Genomic DNA, 22,497 nt, shown 5'->3' on the forward strand with positions numbered 1-22,497 from the left:
TTGAGCTACCTCTTGAGACATATCAGAAAATGGAAAACAAGTTTCATTGAAAATAACATGGCGAGAAATATAGATGCGTCCCGTTGCTCGATGAAGACAACGATATCCCTTGTGTTTGTCACTATAACCAAGAAATATGCATGGAAGAGAGCGCTTGTCAAGCTTGTTCACCATGTAACTTCGAAGATTCGGATAGCATCGAGAACCGAAAACCCGAAGTATGGAATAATCTGGTTGAGTTCCATAAAGAGTAAGATAAGGACTCCGATCACCCAGCACAGAAGATGGCAATCGATTGATTAAGAAATTCACTGTTGTAAAGGCTTCTACCCAATAATGGAGCGGCATAGATGCTTCAAACAAAATAGCTAGACCAAGCTCCACAATATGGCGATGACGACATTCAGTAACCCCATTCTGTTCTGGGGTACCAGGACACGACATTTGATGATGAATACCACTGTTGGCTAGGTGTAACTCAAAATCTCGACCAATAAACTCTCTACCACCATCATATTGAAAGATCTTAATTTTTTTATCAAACTGATTTTCCACTAATTTTTGGAAAGAAACAAATACACCAAAGAAATCCGATTTCGTCTTTAGAGGATATAGCCAACTATATCGAGTAAAGTCATCGATAAGAATCACATAGTAGCGATACTTCTGGACAGATGAAACAGGACTCAGACCCTGAAGATCACAATGAACTTTCTCGAGTGGAGACTTAGACCGTCTATCTGACAAAGAAATGGGTAATTTAGAGCTTTTACTGAGTTGACAACTATTAGTTCGGATATTTCTCCTTCAACTGATTCATTTGTTGTACCAGAGAAATCTTCAGACCATGTAAATAGGATAGTCAGTTAGTATAGTATCATTCTCTCTTATCCTCTAATTACTTGTATATATACTGATGTACATCACTCATAATGAGTAATGTGAAAATCATTCCATCAAACTCTCTCTCTCAAACTTTCATTTGGTATCAGAGCTTTCTAGGGTTCTAAGACCTTTCTCATGGCTGATCAAAATGTTTCCGTTAATAGGTGTGACGTACCATTTCGGGAGGGACAGGGTGTCCTTCCAATTGATTTCCACGACTTTGCCTGCCTTTTTAGCAAGCTGGTGATGTTTAATGTTGAGAGCATTTCGGGGGAATGCCTCTGATATGAATCCAAAAGGTAACCGTGTCAAATTTGATTTCTTCCAGTGAGAGTCCATTGTCCCAACGAGTTATCATCATGTGAGCTCCTTGAACCGACCAAGCTCGTTCTCTTTCCATATATAACATATCTCATTTGTCTCTGAATGGGCAGACCAATATTTTATCGGAATATTTCTTTGGTGCAATGGTGACTCCCTTTTTTATGTTCTTTGCTTGCAGGAGACGAGGACTGATTGCTTTTAGGGGTAATGGTTTAAAGCCGAAAGGCTTGATGAGGAGGGCTAATAGTATTGCTTCTTGTACTTCTTCTTCGTTTGTTTGTAGCTTGAGAATTTCTTGGCTTTGGGTTACTGACATTTGTGTGCAGAAAATCGTAGCGAGTGAATCTTCGAGCTCGGTGGGTTCCATTGGAGGTGGTGGGGTAACTTGTGGGGAAACTTTGGGGGAAACAAATGGATAGTGTGGTTGTTTGTTTGTGTATTTCGTTGGTGGTGATGAGGGAGGTTGTAATGGAATGGGGAGGAGAGTGGTGAGTCTCATTAAGAGAAAGTACAAATTGTTGGTTGAAGGAGTAACGACAATGTGGTTTTGCTTGTTGCCAAGAATTGAAAGGCTGAGGTGAGTTGAGGCGTGGTAGCCGAGATTCATAAGTGTTGCAGGGATTTGTTGTTTCTTGCATGAGTTGAGCAGCTGAAGTTCCATTAGTGCGCAATTGTTCTTTCCTTGAATTGAATGTTGCAGATTTGGTACATAAGACTTGATGGTTGTTCGTTGAGTTAAGCAAGAGAGATTTGTAGATGCATCAAAGTAGAAGAGGAGCAAAAGAGGAGGTGAAAGCTTCCAACTAAGGGAATAGTAGAGAGAGAAGCTCTCAACTAAAGAGAGATAAGCTCATTTTTTATCAGTCGGGTCTTGAGTTGGCATGATTGGCAATCAACTACTACTATTACTATTATTACTATTGCTGCTACTATTGCTACTGTTATTATTATTTTATTATTAATATAATTACTATCCTTTTTCTTTTGAGAGGCATTATTGACCGAAGATTGGAATATTATAGCTCAACTCAATAATCTAATTTATATCCATCCATGTATATAGTAAAATTAACTTGAAGTATAACAAATGCACTTCAATTAATTGGTTTGAAAAACTATCAAAAAGATAAATACTATTTTAAATTTATAAAATTGACATAATTTGAAAACAAATGAATACTAACAAAAAATACAATACCTTTTTCTTTTTCAAAGCTAATAAATAATGAATCACTGCAATTAATGAAAATTTTAAAATTTTACCATTTTAAAATTATAAAAATAATATAATTTCAAAACATTGAAATACTAACAAAAAATACAATACATTTTATAGAAAACATAAATGAATCGTTAAAATTAATGAAAATTTTAAATTTCATAAAAAAGCATATAATATGAAGAAATGAAATCTATGAATATAATTGTATTGGACACTTTCAATTTTATTAGAATAATATTTGCATTTTATATACAAAATTGATGATCAAGTTAGAACACGAAGAACTCCAGGTTAGTTGGTGACAAACTCATCGGCAGCTTCATCGTCAGAGATGTCTTCTTCTTCTAAAACCCGATCCAGGCAAAAAGCACGTTCAAAGGCACCTAGAACTTGGCCCACTAACTTGGAGAGATAAGAAGGGTTGGTTCCATGTCCCGGTGAGGAGGGCAGGGCATTCACATCTAGTAAGGAGGAGGGTGCAGAAAAAGATGGAGTGGCAGAAGGAGCAGGGTGAGAAGCAAAGGAGGATGAAGGAATGGCAGTGGAGTGATGGAAGCGAGAAATCGGGAGTGGCGGGGAAGGAGACGAGGAAAAGGGCGAGGAGTGGACCATCGATCTAGCTATAGTAGAGGAAGGTTAGTGAGAATGGGTGGTCGGAGCTCAGGGAACGACGGTGGAGAGGAAGGTCACACATCTCAGGGAACGGCGGTGGCGAGGAAGGTTACTTAAGTGGCAGTTGGTAAGGGAGTATAGTATTATTATACTTATTTTCATGGAATGAAGATAAAAGTAATTGGTGAAATTTATTATTAAAAAATGATTGTAGTTATTGATAAGAAAAAAGTACGTAAGAGAGTTTATTATTAAATTGAAAAAAATAAAAAAGTAATGATTATATTGTTAAATTAAGAGAAAATAATGAATAGTTGAAAGAATTTAAAATTTAAAAATTAATTGTAATAATGATTAATAAAAAGTGTATTAGAGAAATTATTATTAAATAGAAGAAAAAGATAAAAAAAAGTAATGATTATATTGTTGAATTGAATAAAAAGTAAAGTATAATTAAATAGAGTAAAGTATATTTTAGTAAATAAATCATCCATATTTTCAACGGGTCACCTATCTCATATCTATATTATTTCATTAGAAAAGATACTCAAAAGTGAAACTCAATTGATCCATATATACATATACAATATTATTGTATAAAAAGTATCATACCCCATAACCCACATCAAAAAATTTGGACAGAAAAGTGGTTGTTTTTTTGGGTAAATATCATATTGTACTTTTTAAACTTTCTTGATCTGTTACTATCACTCCCCAAACTTTTTAGTCTTTTAAAAGTAAAGTCTAACTCCATGAATTAACATGAATGAAAAATGTTACTCCACATATAGTAAAAATTAAAGAGATGTCTCACTGAATTACCGAAATGCCCCTTCTTTGCTTCTCTCTTCTTTTCCATATACACAAGCATCTATTTGCTAAAAAAAAAAAGTCGCCTTTTTAAATAAGTTATGGTTAATGAACCAAGTGAACCTGAATTATTAAATCCAAACTTCATCTAAGCACTATCGAGTATTTTTAAAAATGCCTTTCGACCTAAACCGTCAGAAACCCCCAAACTTTAACTTCCGCTGTTACCGCCGACGGGTTCGGTGGCAATCGTCGCTATTCGCCTTCATTGCTACCCACCCTGCACCTCCACCGTTGATTCGCCTTTGCTGCGTGCCGCTTCCATGCCTCCTCGGCCTTCTGCCCTTGAATTCCATCGTAGACCAAAATCGATTCATCTCATGCCATGCCTCACCAGAGTGACCCGAGCAAGACTCTTTTGGAGCCCCTAATGGTCACCTCTTTTTTGTTCCACGTTAAAACCTTTAGCCGCTCGGACGTTCATCGTCGACGATTTACCGACGTTGTCCGATGCCATAATTGTGTCCGTTTTATTGTCCTTCCTGGTGTTCCAGAGGTGGTTTCGATTTGTTTAGTTCGTGTTAGTGGGTGGCATGTATTGGACTGTGCCTCGTCGGCTCTAACCTGCTCGGAGATGTATGGGTGTGATCGATCATTGCATGATACGCGACTTCTTTCGTTAGTCTGTTCCTTAATAAGGGGTGCTTCCTCACCCAGTAGATGTTTGGCCGATTCGTCATCGGCAGTGTCGTGGCTACGTCCACCAATTGTCGCTGTTTGTGTAGTGAGGGATGGGGTTTTCATCCATGGGTGTATGACCGATTTCCTATCCGCAGTCTATAGTCAGTCGCTCCAGCGATGCTTAATGTAAATTATGGGAGTTTGAATAAAAAAATTTATCTTTCGACTAAAAAAGAGTATTTTAAAATTTTAGAAATCTATTTGTTGCGTATTAGTTCATATTATATCGATCTATGGTCGTTCCACTTAAAAAATTATCAATCATTAATGATAAAAAAAAAATTATAGTTTTAGGATTTTAGAAAATGTCAGAAAAAAGAGCCCAAAAAAACAAGAAAAAGAAAGGAGAGTAATAGCGTTGGCATTCCAATCGTACCACGTCTACTTTTGAACTAGTGATCATGCCTTCGGTGGCTAATGCAGTGACCGCTTGATAATTGTCTGTGAAGTCGTGGGGGGGAACCCGTTCGTGACGCCGTCTGAAGTGGGACGAAAAACCCGTAATTGGTTGCATTCTCTGCGCGCGGCGCTCACCCCAGCGTGCGAAACGGTCTTATATAGTTATATATCAAACTTCAGGTTGTAAATTGAAATTTCTCAAAAGAAGAGGGCGAAAAACTAAGAAAAAACGGAAAGACTCTGTAGACTACTGCTCCGAGATTGCATCGCTTTGCCGAGAGAGCTCTCCAATGGCTTCTTCGCAGCTCCTTCAGCTTCGGCAGCTCGCTGCTCTCAGATTTCGCTCCGATTCCGCCGTGGCCATGTTCCCCTCCGCCTTTCCTATCCCTCCTCTTCAGCTCAAAACCTTGCCTTTCTCTTCCCTCTCTGGGCCTTTCAATGCCGCCGGACCCAATAAAATGCCGCTCCCTCTGACTACCCGCCGGCCGCTTCTCCGGTTCCCCTGTCGACTGAGTGGCTCCGGCCCAGGTAATTTCTAGCACCTAGAAATTTGTTTCGCTGCAGAAAGATTTGCAGAAAGATTGGTGGGTTAATCTTACAGCAGTTAGTACCGGTCGCTGATTGGATTGAATGTAATGCCTTTGAGAATTGAGAAATTCGGCTGGGAATTTTATCGAACAGCTGGTGTCCGGGCCTATGTCTTCTCTTGTACAACGTGCAATGCATATACATGAATATACAATGGTGACCCAGGATTTTGGGATGGCGAGGTGGGCAAATGGGGAGACAAATTTATTAAGTTTGCTTGGTGAAATTTGATAATTCCATCAATGTAGTTCAGTTTCTTGCTTATGGATATAGTCTGCTTCCTTTTTGTTATTTCTGGATTTGTCTACATCCATGTATGATGGGAGTGGTAAAGCATGCTATACTCATTATTGGTGGGAGAGCTTGTGTACTTAAGCATTTATATGATCTTAAGCTTTATAGACAAGTAGATAACCAGCTTCCTATATGAAATTCCAGCTTTCTCGATTCTTGATTGCTTGTTGCATTTTTTTGCTAAGCAATTCATTGAACCTAAGACCATACATTTAATATTATTGTGACTTTAAGGAAACTTAGTCCACTTTCTTTTTCCGTCACACCGAGATTCATTCATGTCCTGTATGGATTCAGTTTCAGAAGATAAACTAGTTTTTTTTTGGATAAGTGGTGGAAAAAAAATAAAGAAGGGCCCAACCGGTATTGAACCGGTGACCTCTTGATCTGCAGTCAAATGCTCTACCACTAGGCTATGGACCCTTCATTTGAAAATAATGATTGCAACACAAAAGCTGTGTAGAATATCATCATTCTAGACTAAAGCACACTTAAGTGTGTAACAAGTTTCTAAAATATGTTAATAGAACACGGTTTTAATTGTCATTGCTTCTGTTCCCTTAGATTCCATCTGTGGTTCTAATTACATCTTAGTGTCTACACGGCTTGTTTGACAGCTACATTTGCTTTGATATATTGACGTTGTACCTTTGAAAATTCGTAACTGTAATGAACGTGAAAGTAAGAATCTTTCATAAACAGCATTATCATCTGCATGTTAGACTAGATATCATATCACAGCTGGAGCTGGGGAAGCCAGACGAAAAGCCGGTGAAGCGTGTGAACGGAATATTCTGGATAATCCTCCTCAATCTTGGGATCTATGTTGCAGATCACTTGTTTCAGGTACTAGTACTCTTTGATTAACTCTTTTTTGTGGAAAAACCCGGAGCTATAATATTTAGATTTAGCCTTCAACAGTGGTCCAAAAATGTCTCTTTGATTAGCTTCCTGCCCAGAGATGTACTATACACCTGATCTTAATCCCATGTTGTTCTATTGGGTGGGATCTAAGGTGTTCTCTAAACATACAGCTGACATTTATCTGGTCCAATTGACTGTTACCTTTACAAATCGATTCTTAATGTTGCAAGCTTTTAAGAGCTGATGAATTGTTTTTGGGTATCTAATGCTTAGGTCCAGGGCATTAAAAGCTTGTATTTGTATCACAATTGGCCTGCTTGGTACCAGTTTCTTACAGCAACATTCTGCCATGCTGACTGGTGAGGCTCTTATGTGGTTGGAAGTTATTATTTGGTCAAGAAGTATAGATTAAACTGGAAAATGAAATTTTTTTATTTGATTTTGTTCCAATATTGCCCTTAGGCCATCTGCTTATGTTTACGCATAACAAAAATCATATATTGATTGATTTGGCTGATCATTATATGCTGTTTTCTTAGGAACCATCTTTCCAGCAATCTCTTCTTCTTGTATATCTTTGGTGAGGGTTATGTTATATATAGGCTATTTCCTGTTATCAACATCGTTTTATCTATCCAGCACGTATTATTTACATAAGGATGTAATATGAAGCAGGCAGATTTTAATAATGGTATCCGAAACAGGTAAACTTGTTGAAGAGGAGGAAGGGAACTTTGCTCTCTGGTTTTGTTATATTATAACTGGTGCTGGGGCGAACCTTGTTTCATGGCTTCTTCTTCCCAGAAATTCGGTTTCTGTTGGAGCTTCTGGTGCTGTTTTCGGATTGTTTGCTATCAGCATCCTCGTAAAAGTATCGACTGTAACCCTAGATCTGATGATGAATCTAATTATACCTTGATTCCAAGATTATGTTTTTTTTGCATGAGATTTAATGTTTCCTGCCTTATGGTGAATGCAGATGTCATGGGATTGGAGGAAGATCCTCGAAGTGCTTATTTTGGGCCAATTTGTTATCAAAAGGGTAAGCAATTTAGCTTTTCTGGATCATCATTAAGTTTGAGGATATGTAATCCAAGGTATGAATAAGTGAGAAGTTGCAAAATTGATAGAAGCAAACCTTATCACACTTATTATGGATAATCCCTAGGAAAACATCTGAATTATTGTTATGTCGCGCATTCAGTCCGGAAGGGAATTTATCAAATTCCATGTATAAAATTTCACCATATGAATGTCATTTGAAGTGAACACATCTATGTATCATGATTTTAAAGGAAAGCACCTACTGGAATTGAGCTGCTATAAGACATCGGTTTTATGTGTGAATTACTTCTCTTACCTTCGATATTCCTAAGTGGCAATTCTGAGAAAAGCTTCACTTTTTCCCTTTGCATGAAGAGTTCAGAGTAAGTGGAATTATCAGTACTCTTCTTGGCTATTGATAGGTGATGGAAGCAGCTCAAGCTTCGACTGCAATGCCTGCCTCTTTCCGTGGAAACTACTCCCTGCAGAGCATCAATCACGTTGCCCATCTCTCTGGTGCTCTGATTGGTGTCCTCCTAGTTTGGCTCGTTAGTAAAGTTCCTTCTGAACCTCGAGAGCAAGATAAGTCGATCTCGCACAGGAAAACAGATGGGAAGTTTTGAACAGCTTCTATCTTCTTTCTTGCCTTGCCCTATATTGTATAACACATGTCAGAGAAGTCAGTTCGTCCTGATATCGAGGAATTTAGTGTATCCATTGAAAGGAATCTGGAGATGGATTTTATGCTAGTGTGCATTAATATATCGATGCAGTTAAGCAACGACCGAGTGTGTATGAAGCATGGGTTACGTAGCGTAAGTAACTTATGCTACGTAATCCGTGCTTATTGGTTGTTCTGTTTAAACTGGGTTAGTTTTTGTCAACTCTAAAAAGTCTTCATGAATATTAGGCAAAGTGCATGTGCGGTGCCGTGGGACTGAAACTTTTCGGTCCAACATTATTGGAATCGAAATTTATGTAATGCACAATATACTACATAACCTGAGTATATAGTAATAATAGAATTACAATCATAATAATCTCTTAATTATTAATAAGATTTTAGATTTCTTACAAGGTACATTAATTCATATTAGATACATGATATAAAAGCTAATATCTCTCTTTATGCTTTATTCAAATCTTATATTTAATAATTAGAAAGGCCTTTTTTTATTTCATTATTTCACTATGCTCAACCAATATTCTATAAGAAAGCAATATTCAATAAAAAGAAAACTATTATGATATGTTGGGAATTGTTATATAAAGAAAAGTGTTATAGAAAATTTGTAAATTATACTATTATTTTGATATATTATTGTATTACTTTCTAGGTTTCTGAGCGTAGCGTGGGTGTGTTCTCTTTTAGTTATACATATGAAATGAAAAGAAATAATAAAAACTATATGAACAGTAGTAAAAGTAACGATGAAAAATAAGTATACAATGCCAAGCAAAAAAAGAAAAATATATATAGAATATTTCCTAAATTCATATGATAGAACATAATTCTATTTGGTAACCTGTGCAACCTGTTTCACCCCATATACCTATTCCACGGGCTTACTGGGCATGATCTCACAAGACGTGGGAAAAATCGAATGAAACCTAAACAAACCCTTGTTATGAATGTCTGAACCCGAATTTTGTCTTGTTGAGTACCACAAGCGCGCGGAGACAGATTGCACGACTTGGGAGTATACACCTTCTTGGGGAATGCGAAATGGACGCGCGTGAAAAGGTGTCGCGACTACCTGTTTACGATCTGAAGGTCGAGGGCCATTGATTTGCCGGGGCCTAGGGGTATACACCTAATTTACTAAGCCTATGGTCTTACGGAATGAGAAGTTCCAAGTTCGGGGGTTTTGTTACGTGCGGATCTACATCCTGCACGCCGTGTCGAGTACTCTAGTTTGTCTAAGATTTGCTTTTTTAGTTTAATTACTGCATGAGTTAGGCTTCGTTATTCTTGTTTGGTTTGACACCGTAAATACGTTGAGAAGCGATCGATTCGGACAAGAGTCCGAGAGAGGGGTAAACCCAAGTCAAGGGTTTAGCCCGTAGTCCTTGCGTCACGGTTTGGTGGGCCATGATGATCGGTTCCCTACGCAGGCTGAAACCAAGATATGTAAAGTTTACTCATCTCTAGGGGACATCAACTCGATCGGTTCAACGTTCGAACCTTTCGCTCACCGACTAGGATCATTACATGAATAAATATACAAATAAATTATTCGCAATGTACTCTTACAAAATACATCAGTCGAATCCCAATCGATTCACGCTCAACCAATATTTCGCTCGTGCTCACCGGGATTTTGAAAGATCGAAACATAAATTAATGCGATGCAGGCTCATGAGAGCCGGGGGCCGAGTCTGACCAAACTAGCAAGTCTTAGGAGGATCGAATGGTCCTCGAGATTTTCACGGGCTTGGTCGAGCTCCTGAGTAGTTATGTAACCTCGTTTCGCGAATCCCGATCCGAGTCATCATCCGTTTGGATATTACTCGGATTGAAACGGCGACTCAAGAGTAGACACCATGCCGCGCTCGGGTCGCACGCACTCGCTGTGTGGGAGTGTTGGACCCCGTGATCGATGACTTGGGGCGTTGGACCCTGTATTGATCGTGTCCTATGGGTTTGGGCTCGACTTGAATAAAAGTAAAATGAATAAGACAAGTGTTGAGTTTTTTGTCAAGTTTATGTGATTATCAGGCTATGATTCCTGATTGCTTAGCATGCAAGTTTCTATACTAGACATGCAAGCTCTGTTAAGGCATATACAATGAAAAAATTGGCCATGGGTCACCTTGAAGGGGATGTTGCATTCGGACTTTGTTTGACAACAACTCGAAAGACACGGGGTCTCTTCTTCGAGTGTGATGATGTGTGAATCCGTTTTAAGTTTAATCTATAAATGGCACTGAGATATTAACCGATTATGATCGGAGTTCGATTTTTACTTGAAGCCTAAGCCTAGAGTCTGGCCCGCCCATTCCCATGAGTTTAATTATTTTTTATGCGTGATTATTTTCGATTTTGTGTTTTATGACAAATAAACCCGATCTAATGCACCGACTTAGGAGGTGGGGAAAGCGAAACACCATGGGGGTGCCCAGATCTCTGCTCATGTCCTATGAAGGACTAGACAACCTTTCACGGGTTTCTCTGCTTGCGTCTCTAATCCACACTCCTAAACAACTGATCTACGTTAGAGTGATTGAAACGCTTTAGTCGGAGAGCAAGGGCTCTGCAAATGACAGCTACGCTTGCATGGGCGGCCCATCTCTTCCTGAGACTCGAGGTGTTTCGATCACTTTAACCCTAGGGTTGTCAGTAAACAAAGAATCGATCGTCGAGCCCTTGCGATGGGAAAAGTGTTTTATGAAAAGGAATCGAGACTGTGTGATGCGCACCGTCGAGGTTGGTAGCCGGCAACCAATCCCTCAGATCCACCAAGGTCGTGTGAACCCCGAAAGTGCCGAGAGACCGATCACTCCGCCCGGAAGTGGTCCAAGAAGAACTCCTACATTCCGACCCGAGTCGCCTCAAATTAGGCCCAAATTCGAGTCACGACATGCGAGTCATTCCTGAATATCCATGCTACACGGACCACGTGTCTCGGCATTTTATTAAGAATTGTGGTTTGAGAAAAGTGCACGATTATTGGTTCGTGATTTATTGACTCAATTACAAATTATTAGCTGAATCGTACGTTTTTATTTAAATGCCGTGTGAATTAATTAGTTGAATGGATTGTCCTAATTACTACGCGTGCAAGATTGATTAAATTAAGTGAATTGCCAAATGCTTTTGGTTTGCAAGTTTTCAGATATCGACTCGGCTATTAATGGATAAGAGCTCGACTTCTCGACTCCACCGGAATTAAATCCAATTTTAAGTCGAGTTTATGTGATTAATCCGGTTGGTGTGAGATTAAAAAAAGATAATAATAAGCACCGCAAAACGCACAATCATGGCACGTACGATCACAACATCATTATATTTACCAATTTTAAGCTTGAGTGGATTGATTAAGCCGATTTAATGTCCTTAGCCAATCTTGTCCTTTAGGGCAGAATGTACATGGATTCCATTTCGTGTTGTATCGTTCTCATTTCATCAACCCATTTTAATCCCAATTTATTCAAAGTCAAGTTCGTGTTCGAGTCGGTTTATATTACACGTCCCGATTTTAAGAGTCTGAGTTTAATCATTAAACCGATTCATGCTTATTATCGATGAAAACAATGCTTTATCATCACGATCATAATAATCAAAGCATCCGATAAAAGGAACCCAGAGCATAACGCTAAGGCCGAGACTTGTACCTCTTTAGAGCTTATGTTGGAAGGACCATGGAAAGCTTCAAGTTACCCACAAACCAAGGTAGGAGTAGGCTGTTCAAGCTCACCACGACAGCATTGGGCGTGTGTGAACGGCAACTAACTGTTCAACAACGAAGGATAAGGGCAAGGCAGCACCGTAGTAGCTCGGGGAGGGAATGACAATAGTGGCAATATCCTGCAAAAGAGAGGGAAATAAAAGGGAAGCGGTAACTCAGCAGCTCAACACTAGGGGAGGAGGGCAGCATGGCATGCTAATTAACCTGCTAACATAAAAGACAACATATTCTTTTCTTTGATCATTATCTTGTGCTAGCATAGCCTATATGGACTTTTGAACAACCGACACATAAACTTTCAAGTTTCCTTGGTTTTGGAGCAATTAACACGGGTGGCGAACTTAAGTACCTTTTGATTTCATCAAAGGCCTTTTGGTGTTCTTCGGTCCATACAAATTCATCCTTATTGTTTGCTTTCAACAAAGATGAGAAAGGTTGTGCCTTGGTAGCCAAGTTGGAAATGAACCTTCTTAAATAGTTCACTGACCCAAGGAACTTTTGTAATTATGCTTTTGATTGACGTGGCTTAGCTTCTAAAATAGCTTTGGGCTTGTTATGATCAATCTCAATTCCTCGTTTGTGGATGATAAGTCCTAGAAATTTTCTAGCCGCAACTCCAAAAGCACATTTGAGGGTTATGAGTTCGCATTCTAATGAATGCTTGCTCTAATTCGGCCAAATGCCGATGCTTTTCTTTGGATTTGACAATGATGTCATCAATGTATACTTCTAAAATATTTCTAATGACGTCATGAAAATGGCATTGATAGCCCTCTAGTAGGTGGCTACCGTATTTTTCAAACCAAAGGGCATTACCACCCACTCATAAATCCCTATGTTGTTAAGGGCAATTGAAAGCGGTTTTATGAATGTCATTTTCGTTAATATAAATTTGATTATATCCCAAATACCCATCCATTAAACACATGATCTCATGGTCTGTAGTTGAGTCAATCAACATGTCTACGATACGCATAGAATATTCATCCTTGGGAGTGGCTTTATTCATATCTCTAAAGTCGATACAGATTCTGATTTTGCCATTTTTCTTTTTGACTGAGACTATGCTTGAGATCTATTTGACATATCTCGCTATTCGAATATATCTTGATTTGATTAGCTTGTCAATTTCCTCTTTGATTGGAGTTATCAAAGCATCTTGTGTAGTCTGAGCCAGTTGTTTGACTGGCTTACAACTGGGAATTAAAGGCAAACGATGTTCTGCCATACTTCCGTCCAGTCTGGGCATCTCATTATAATTCCATGCAAAACAATCTTTATACTTTCTTAGGAGTTCAAATAGTGATTGTTTGAACTCATTATCCAGGTTTTTACTAATCAAGATTATTCTACCTTCACCGGGACTTCGGAGCTCAAGTTCTTATAACTCATCAATGTCAGTGAAAGTGGGATGCTTATTTGATTCATTGACCTGCTTTGATTTTGAACCAAATCGGTGCAATTCCGAATGGTCCAACAAGTCCGAATCCGTTTATTTATGAACATGTTCATTCTTTTAAGATAGAAAGTCTAACTCAAACTCTAGAAGTGAATTAGTCTCCACAAGATCCAACATGAGTGGATGTGAAGTAGGTAGTAAATTTGTGCAACTTATATTTAAACAAAATATCCACTTTGTTAATGTACAAATAAGGGACGAAATAAATAGGTTTGTACATGATACAAAACATGTACCCCGAATGGAAATTGCAATAAGCTAAAATTTTCAATAGATAAAGCTGTCCTAAGGCCCTCTTAAATGATATTGTCACAGACAGGGTGACAAGATCAAAGGTATGCCATGGGCTGACTGGATTCATTGGAAATAGTTCTTCCCAAAGTCGGGGGGTAAAAACATATTCTGAGCTTCCTCGACTAGCTTCTGGGTCGTGTCCTCTTCCAAAGGAAAGTTCATGGCAACAAATTCACTAAAGTCATCATTGGAAATTAGTTCATCTTCCCAAACATCATAATTAGCATATGTGTTAGCCACACAAGTGTCATACATGAAAGGACTTGGATTAACATAAATAGCCTCATAGCCATATCCATTCTAGAAAATAAAGCATTTGATGTAAATAATATGGAATGCAAGAAGTAGCATGCAACCATTCTCTTCCCGACAATACTTTGTAAGTTGACAGAGTATTTACCAAAAAAGGTAGTAGGTCTGGCATATATCCCTATTGTCATAGGAATCTTAATCATACTTTTTGTCTTGAGGTCTGATCCTATAAACCCACATATCATCACATCTATGGGCTTTAAATAAGAGTCTTTCAAACCCAATCATTTGAAAGTCTTGTAATGCATTAAATTCACAGCAGCCCCATTATCTACTAGGGTCTTAGCTAGGGTGAATTTACCTATTTTACTGGTGATAAAAGGGAGCTCAGAGGTGATTGGAAACACCATCATTCACAGGCCTAGCAAAACATAACTAGAAAAGTTCATCAGAATCTTGACCTGATTTCTATCCTTCCTCAATCATCTCATCAATTCCACCTAAGTCCAGCTCCTTATTAGCGAAAGTGTTGTCTTCCAAATCATCTTTCAAGCCTCCTTAGTATTCTACTTGGAAATTAGCGAGCATGGTGGACACCATGTTGCATTCCGCTAGTGAGAGGGAATCTCCTGCCTAAGGTCAGCTGGCATAATCTCACATTTTTCTCTTCCCAAAGGCTTATGTGTCCTTCTACTCTTGCTTATGTTCCATCCACTTTTGTTGTGCCAAGAGATTCAATCTTGGCTTTGAGATAGTCATTTTTAGTGGTTACATGGAAGACTTCGGTCTGTATCTTTTTGTTTTTGCTCCTATGCCTAGTAGGATTCATTGCCTTCTTCCCAACCACAGGAGAACTTCATTGCCAGGTTGCTGTTTGAGAAACTAGAGTCCAAGGTCAACACTCTACCTTTAACAGCTTGTTTGACATATGCATTAGGCCGAACCTTTCCTGCTTCCATGGGCATCATAGGGGGCACAGGTTTTGGTATTGCAATTGGTCCCCTAAGGGGGTCGTTCGATCTTTGAACAAGCCTTAGCCATGGAAATCACCCGATGCAAGGATTACACATGTGATACATGGTTGTTTTTACTCGATCTACCAACATCTACACAATATACTCTTTGTGCATGAGTTGCTGCCAGTAATTAGGAGTTGGAGTCGATAATGTCTCCACCAATGTCTCTAATAGACCTAGAGTGATAGCCTGCTCAAGTGAAATGTCCAAATCTCTATTTTTTTTATCTTATTACGGATCACGCTTCGAAAGACCATGCATTTATTTGTGATGTGGCTCTCATTATGATTCCATCTATAGAAACTATCGCGCTGTTCTGCGGGAATACTCACCACGACTGGAAACTGGAGTTGTTCGGTGGCTACCATGTAGTCAAACTACTCATTAGCATGGGCTATTTTGTTTTCATCCACTTGCCAAGCATCCACATCTTTTCTAATTAAATGAATCGGAACCAATTATTTCAATCATATTGAATTCCTTACTGACTGGAAATAGATCTTTATCAATAGCCATATCAAACTTCTTTTTGGGGAATTTGAGCTCTTTAGACTCATTCTTATCTTGAATCAAGTTTCTGAATATATCACACTTGACAGTAGAGTGAATAAAAGAATCATGCCATTTGCACATCTACCCTTCAAGTCCTAATCATTAAGAACTTTTTGTTTGCCTTCAACGTTAATCTTACCATTAACCTTAAGCCAGTCGAAGATATGGTCAGTTTTAGTAACATCAAATGAATATTTTCTTTCAACCTTGTCTTTGATTGAATTTTTGGCTTTTACATTCCTATGAGTCAAGGCTTCACAAACAATGGAATCTCCCTTCACGAATTCAGCCATATCAACATCATAATCTTCATTTTCAGAGTCAGAGTAAATGTAGCAATTCTGATAAAAGATAAGAACATTCCTTTTGCCTGTTTCTTTTTCTTTTAGCAAACTTCATATTGTGAAGCTCTAGTGGTTAGCTCATATAGATATGCAAATTCAAAGCCAATGAACTAGTCTCTAAGGTCTATACGCATGCCTTGGTAGGCCATATCAGCATAATCTATTTCAGAGAGCATAGCCCTACACTTGATTTTGGCTTTCTTGAATCTCTTAATGTAATTCTCAACAGTTTCCCCCTTCTTTTGTCTATTTTGGGCTAGATATCCTACAGTTACTCCCAAATCATATCTGGAGAAACGTAGAGCAAACTTTATTTTCATATCTTCCAGGGTATGAATAGACCTCTCAGGAAGATACAAATGCCAAGTGAAGGTTGCTCCAGTCAGAGACATTGGGAATATTCTTAACTTTAGAGCCCCATTATTCGAAGCCTCCTTACACTGGCAAGTGAATCTAGCCAAGTGTTCAATAGCCATAACTTTATCATCTCTAGAAAATCTAGAGAAGTAAGGGGTTTTATATCTAGGAGGGAAACGTTCATCATCTACCCACTCAGAATGGGGTGGATTAGGCAATTGAATTAACATTGGGTCATGAGTTATTGCATTGGCTCTCTCATTCATAGTAATGGTAATTTGTTCTGCTCTAGGCATTTCATTCTTAGCATCAGCCCCAATGTTTGGCATTTTCTCCTGTTCCTATAGTTGGTAGGTCTGAAATCGCCATAGGTAGTCTTGGCATCTTGTGAATGAGATATTCTGCATTTCTGCTGATCCAATATTATGAGGATAGGTTCGCTCAAATGGCCTGAATTCGGGGTTTGTACCATCAGAATAGGAGGAGGTAGAATGATTCGGCTAACTACTCCCACTACTGGCAATGTTTCTTAATAGGGCTGGCAGTATTTGACACGACACGATAACACGACATGGATACGATACAGAGTTAAGCAGGTTTGGGTTAAGGCTAAACATGTTTCGTGTCTAAACAGGTCAAACCCTTTTAGACACGATAAATAAACGTGTTTAAATAGGTTCAACCATTGTAACTCGTTTAGACACGGTTAAACCGGTTTATATTATGTGTTATTATGTTAATAAATTTGTTTCACATACTGTAACAATTTATAGAAGAAAGTACACTAAAATCATCTAAATTTGTTTATAAATAATTCGTTTATGGTGTTTTTATCATGTCAATCATGTAGTAACGTGTAATTAAAGTTAACAGTGTCGTAATAACATCTACCTAAAGGTAATAGTGTCATATTGTGCAGGTAAGTATACATATACATTTAGATATGCTTAGTTAAACGGGTTAGACGTGTCGTATCCGTGTCAATCTGTAATTAAACGTGTCGTATTTATGTTTGAAAATCTTGACACGTTATTAAACATATCGTGTTCGAGTTTAGAGCTTTTTGACATGAATTCGTTTAGACACGACATGTTTAAATACGACACGATACATATTGCCACCCGTATTCCTTAGTGAACCCTCCGGTTCTCTCGAAACAGTGTTTGAGAAGTGAACTCAACAACTGTTGGCTCTAGGGCCATCATTACTGGAATTTCCTACCCTAGGAAGGGGACATGAAGCACTAGGAGGCCCGAGATCGAACATAGATTCTTTCCCCCTAGCTATTGAATTTTGCCCAACAGTGGGTTGTCCAGAGCCTTGCCGGGCAATTTTTCTAGTTAAATCAATTAGCGCTTTATTCAGATCCGATCTGACCCTGCCAATTGGGATGTAATAATTGAATCAACATGCTTAAGCACATTTTGCATCTCATCTCGACAAGTACCCTTCTCTTGCAAGATACTTTGATAAGTTTGATCAAACATGGATTTATATTTTTCTAATAAATCTCGTATTTCATTATAAGGAACTGCTGATTCAGTCGGTGGGTTGTCGCTAGATTGTTCTGCTCGGTGACAAGCTGAAGTTTCAGCCCCCGAGGAGTCTGTTTTGACTGAAGGTCAACACTTGATTGAGAAACAACATGGTGATTCTCTAGGTTTTTTTTCACTATCAAGATCAACAAGAACATTGGTTCCCTGATCTGCAGTTAAGTTTATGGTCTCTTGGGGGCAAGGGGGATCAATGTGATTCTTCTCTTGCACACCTGAGCTGCGATTATGCTTTCTAGGTGGCATCTCTCTAAAGACTTAAAGATCTACATCCCACTATGGTCGCCAGAAAAATTGTTTGTGGATTTTGACAAATTAGAGAAGGCAGTTTCCAATTTTTAGTTTTCTGGAGAACTTCTTTTAGGTCAAAACCCTATGGATTCTCTTAGGTAATGCTTTGCGTACAAGGATTTCGTGACAATAACGAGAAACACACACTTTCAAAGCAATTAAATGAAAATGAATTGCGATTTTTAATAACAATACGGAAATTATAATTGAAATATTAAAAAATAACAGACTCAAAATAAAGTTACTGATGATGACCTACTCCGCTTTCCATTGACAGAGGTTTAGGTTCTGAAAACCTTGACTCATGCTCGCCCAAGTTCAAAACTTTGGAAGAATTATGACCACGTTGAGATGCTCAGAAGCAAATACCGTGGGATGGTGACAACTTTCCTGAGCAAGGACTGATGGAGTTGTGACTGTGTCTTTGAGGAATGCTCCTATGGCCATAGACTTTGAACCGAAATCATTGAGGGATAAGCCATGTTGCTACAAGTTCGGTTATCTAAATTACTCTACTCCTATGATATTAGGAAAGATGTTTCCGAGCTAAGCTAAGTTGCAATATGTTGATAGGTGTGTGTTGAGTTGTTGTTTTGAGGAGATCAATTGGTATTTATAGGCCTTCAAACTCCCCTCGTTATGCTAGTTTCTATTTAGGTAGAGATTATGGGCAAAGTAGCTGAAACAAACTTCCTTGCTGATTAAGAAAAGTCTGTGTGCTCCCTCATCCAAGTAAGTCACTTAAATAACCGTCTTGGTTGTGTCTTCCATGCACATTTTCCACGCGACCTTATCCTTGAAGGTCATGTCTTCATTTTTTACCACACAGAATTCTCGCCAAATCGTTCTTCTCCCGCTCAGAATGATTCGGCTGAATGTGTCATTCGGTTATCTTTCACTAGTAGACGGTTTGATCGCGCATATTGTTTGGTCTATCTTCAAAATGCAGCGTATCATCTCCTTACATTGGACGACATGGGGAATTCGAGTCATGAACTTATTGGTTATTGTAAACAAGTCCCTGATCTTTATCAATTTAGGCCAATGACCCCGAATGTATTGGCCCATTCGATTCATGCCACGTGACATGGGTTGAAAAACTAATTTTGTGATGGCAACAAGCTGCTATTAGTTCTCCACTATTTCTTCAATGACCGAAAGGAAGGAATCTAGGCTGGAACCTAGACTCGATGGAATAGACGGCCTGAAAGTTGGTCATAAGAATGATACAACCACGAACTTCGAAAGATTCGTAGCACGTGGATCTCAGCCTCTGTAAAGCCGAAAGAAGCCGCATCTAGTTCCGTAAACCTAAGCTCAGGCGAAAGCTTTTTCCTTGCCCAGAGCTCGAAAAGGGGTAGAAGGATAAGTGCCAAATAATTGGTGATTGCAATGAATTAAAGGTGCATGGTATTAAAGTGCTAGAAATGTAGGTATTGAGGTGCGATAATGTAAGTGTGACGAAAGTAACGTGCTAAGGAAAGAAAGATAAAAAAAATGTAGTGTGATTGATAATTGTGCCGAAGGGGCTACAATGAACTCCAAATTACGTATTTATAGGCGTTTACATGAAATCCTAGAAAATCTTTCTAAATGGATATGCCTATAATTATGAGATATCGAGATATTGTTCAAATATTAAATTGACTACCTAACCTACTTAGAAATATAATAACATTATATATCGGAGAGATATCCGACTTATTAATTATCTAAGCTCGAAGATTCCGAGAATATCACATGATTGCTCACTAAGAATAATAGACTGCCAAGGAAAATAAATCTCCACCACCTCTATTGAAAATTCGCACGTTCATACATATACATATATCTTCCATCATGGTTCACCTTACTGAGCTTCTTTCAATTAGGCATCTCCTTGAATGTCTTGGGCTTGTCTTTGGATATGGTCTTCAAGACTTGGGATACAATCCGACCTGGCCCATGCATGCTCACAACTGGCTCACCGAACTCGGATCAACACATCCAAATGCTCGGGAAAATCATTGCAATTACCGATTACACATCATGACTTAGCATTTTCACGAACTACGAAAAATAGGTGTAAATAGTTGTATTTACTGAATTAGGAAGTGAAAAAAAAGAGATTTTGGTTCCGCTTTTAATTTAACAAGGACCTAGAATTGTAACCGGAGCCGAAAATATAATACTATGTAGGATATATGCTATGTTTTATTTTATATGCATGTGCTTTCTTATTCATCATATTACTGAATAAATTTTAATTCCTAACATCTTCACCTCCAGTCTATTTATTTCGGCTCCACTTTATTTTAATATCTTATCTACTCGACTATCCTATAATTTTTCGCTTCTTCCTTTACCAGATTACGATGATTAAACTCTGATTTCCTATGAAAGGGAAAAATAATAGATTTCAGAAGAGCACTTTAAACCAGTGGTATCGGGATGCGCTCACCGCTATCAACTTATAATTAGTGTATTTATTAAAAAGGAAAACCACACCAAACAATACGAAAATTTTCCTTATTTCATATTGCAGCACAAAAAAAAAAAGAGAGTGCATGATAGAGCATGAAATATAATATTTTTTTTTATCTCGTAGCATACCGTTTGGATTTCGTAAAAAAATTGACGAAATGCTAACATGACTAGTGTTAAAAAATTTGACGGAATGCTGACATGATTAGTGTTTTGGGGGCAAACCGTGCATACATGGACACCACGTTGGATGCGTGAGGGACCCACTCCTTTCCTTCTTCTCCACCCCTTACTTTCCCACTTCCTCGAAAGTCATTCTTGCTCCTTTTCCTTCCGTCTCACCCATGATTTCCCCCTGATCCCAAATTCACACCGTGATAGAAACCCTAGCCTCAATTGAGGAAAATGTCCGATCGTTGAAGGAATTCGACCTCATCCCATTTGAAGAAATCAACTGATCATTGAAGGTAGTCGATTGCTTGTGAGAAAGGGAGTAACTGCTTGTCCTGCAACGACTAGAGGAACGATCAAACATAGGTCATTGTCAACCGTCTTTTTTACTTAATGAATTATAAACGTTTCATCAAATTAATAGTAGTCATTTAGTAAAGAACTTATGAATTATGTTTAGACTATTTATCATTTAAAATTTATTATTATTATTATATATATTTTTTCAAATATGATTTTACATGTAATTTATGACCCATGTAAGTTCTTCGAACTATTTATTATTAAGTAAAAAATATAAAATTTTCAAAATTAAAATATCTTCTACAATTTTGAATAGCAAGAGAAGCTTTATTTCTTTTAAGAGAAGGCCATTTTTTCTTTGTCTTGGTCAAAGATGAAAATGAAAGTTTGAACAGTTATTATTGATTTTTTTTAATTTTGATTTGTGAGAGAAGTCTTGTTTCTTTTAAAAGATAATCCTTTTTTCTTTATCCCGGTCAAAGATGAAAATGGGAGTTTGGCCTATTATTGAATTTGTCCTAGTTTTGATTTTATATGAGAATTTAGAGGCGACTTTTTTTTTAATCAAAGATAGAACACGAGAGTTTGGACAATTATTATTGAATTTATCTTTTTTTTCATTTCCTTATTGGTCAAGTTATCTCTATAAGTATATGAAAAGTGACACAATGGTGAATTGAGATTTTGATACTTAAAACGACCTTGTTAATCATCTCTCTCCACTTAGAGCGACCTTGTTAATCATCTCTCTCCGTTTTGACATTATATATTATATATAGATGAGAAACATTGACCACAAAAATAAAAAAGAAAGGTTAAATTACATTCCCCTCTTTTAAGGTATGATTAAATGACACTCCATCCGATTTTTGACAAAAAAATGACACTTCACCCAGTTATTGGCAAGACATTGACACTTAACCCCATTGGCTATGTTGACTTAATATAAAAATATTCTTTTGGCCCTCATTCTTTAATCCTTTTTTCAATTTTATCCTATTTCCTTCTTTTGTTCAATATTGTCTTCAACATGTCACGATTAGTCTACTTTGGCTAACCTGTTTGAGTTCCCTCCATTAAATCTATTAACGTGGAAATTATTTGCAAATGAAAAATTATTTTAAAAATAAAGGACAATTAAAAGTATAAAAATAACTTAATGTATTTTGAACGATGTCTATGACGAATATTAAACCCCTTAATTATTTGGGGCAAGGCATAGCTTCTGGAGGCCCTTCCTGTAACATCGA

General features: G+C 37.9%; 2 protein-coding genes and 1 non-coding gene across 5 annotated transcripts; 1 reads left to right on the forward strand and 2 right to left on the reverse strand.

Annotated features, from left to right (window-relative positions):
* The first annotated feature begins 5,187 nt into the window (after positions 1 to 5,187).
* LOC116192426 (rhomboid-like protein 11, chloroplastic) lies at positions 5,188 to 8,779 on the forward strand. Of its 3 annotated transcripts, none has more exons than XM_031521153.1 (7): positions 5,188 to 5,521; positions 6,603 to 6,721; positions 7,013 to 7,098; positions 7,279 to 7,319; positions 7,444 to 7,610; positions 7,719 to 7,781; positions 8,159 to 8,779. In XM_031521153.1, exons 1-7 carry the CDS (start codon positions 5,284 to 5,286, stop codon positions 8,168 to 8,170), a joined length of 726 nt encoding a protein of 241 aa, XP_031377013.1. In that variant the 5' UTR covers positions 5,188 to 5,283; the 3' UTR covers positions 8,171 to 8,779. The 3 variants fall into 3 exon arrangements, with proteins under 3 accessions (XP_031377013.1, XP_031376938.1, XP_031376872.1); XM_031521078.1 differs by having other exon boundaries at positions 8,166 to 8,779; XM_031521012.1 differs by having other exon boundaries at positions 5,192 to 5,521; positions 8,206 to 8,779.
* Positions 6,227 to 6,298, reverse strand: TRNAC-GCA. The gene has a single exon. It is a non-coding gene; the product is annotated as a tRNA-Cys (tRNA).
* A 5,229-nt stretch (positions 8,780 to 14,008) lies between the features above and the next one.
* On the reverse strand, positions 14,009 to 16,795 carry LOC116204556. The gene is made up of 4 exons (XM_031536705.1): positions 16,246 to 16,795; positions 15,912 to 16,072; positions 15,703 to 15,804; positions 14,009 to 14,245 (listed from the first exon to the last, which is right to left on the reverse strand). Exons 1-4 carry the CDS (start codon positions 16,793 to 16,795, stop codon positions 14,009 to 14,011), a joined length of 1,050 nt encoding a protein of 349 aa, XP_031392565.1.
* Positions 16,796 to 22,497: the final 5,702 nt, after the last annotated feature.

This window comes from Punica granatum, chromosome 1 (genome assembly GCF_007655135.1).
Source record: "Punica granatum isolate Tunisia-2019 chromosome 1, ASM765513v2, whole genome shotgun sequence".
NCBI classification, from domain to species: domain Eukaryota; kingdom Viridiplantae; phylum Streptophyta; class Magnoliopsida; order Myrtales; family Lythraceae; genus Punica; species Punica granatum.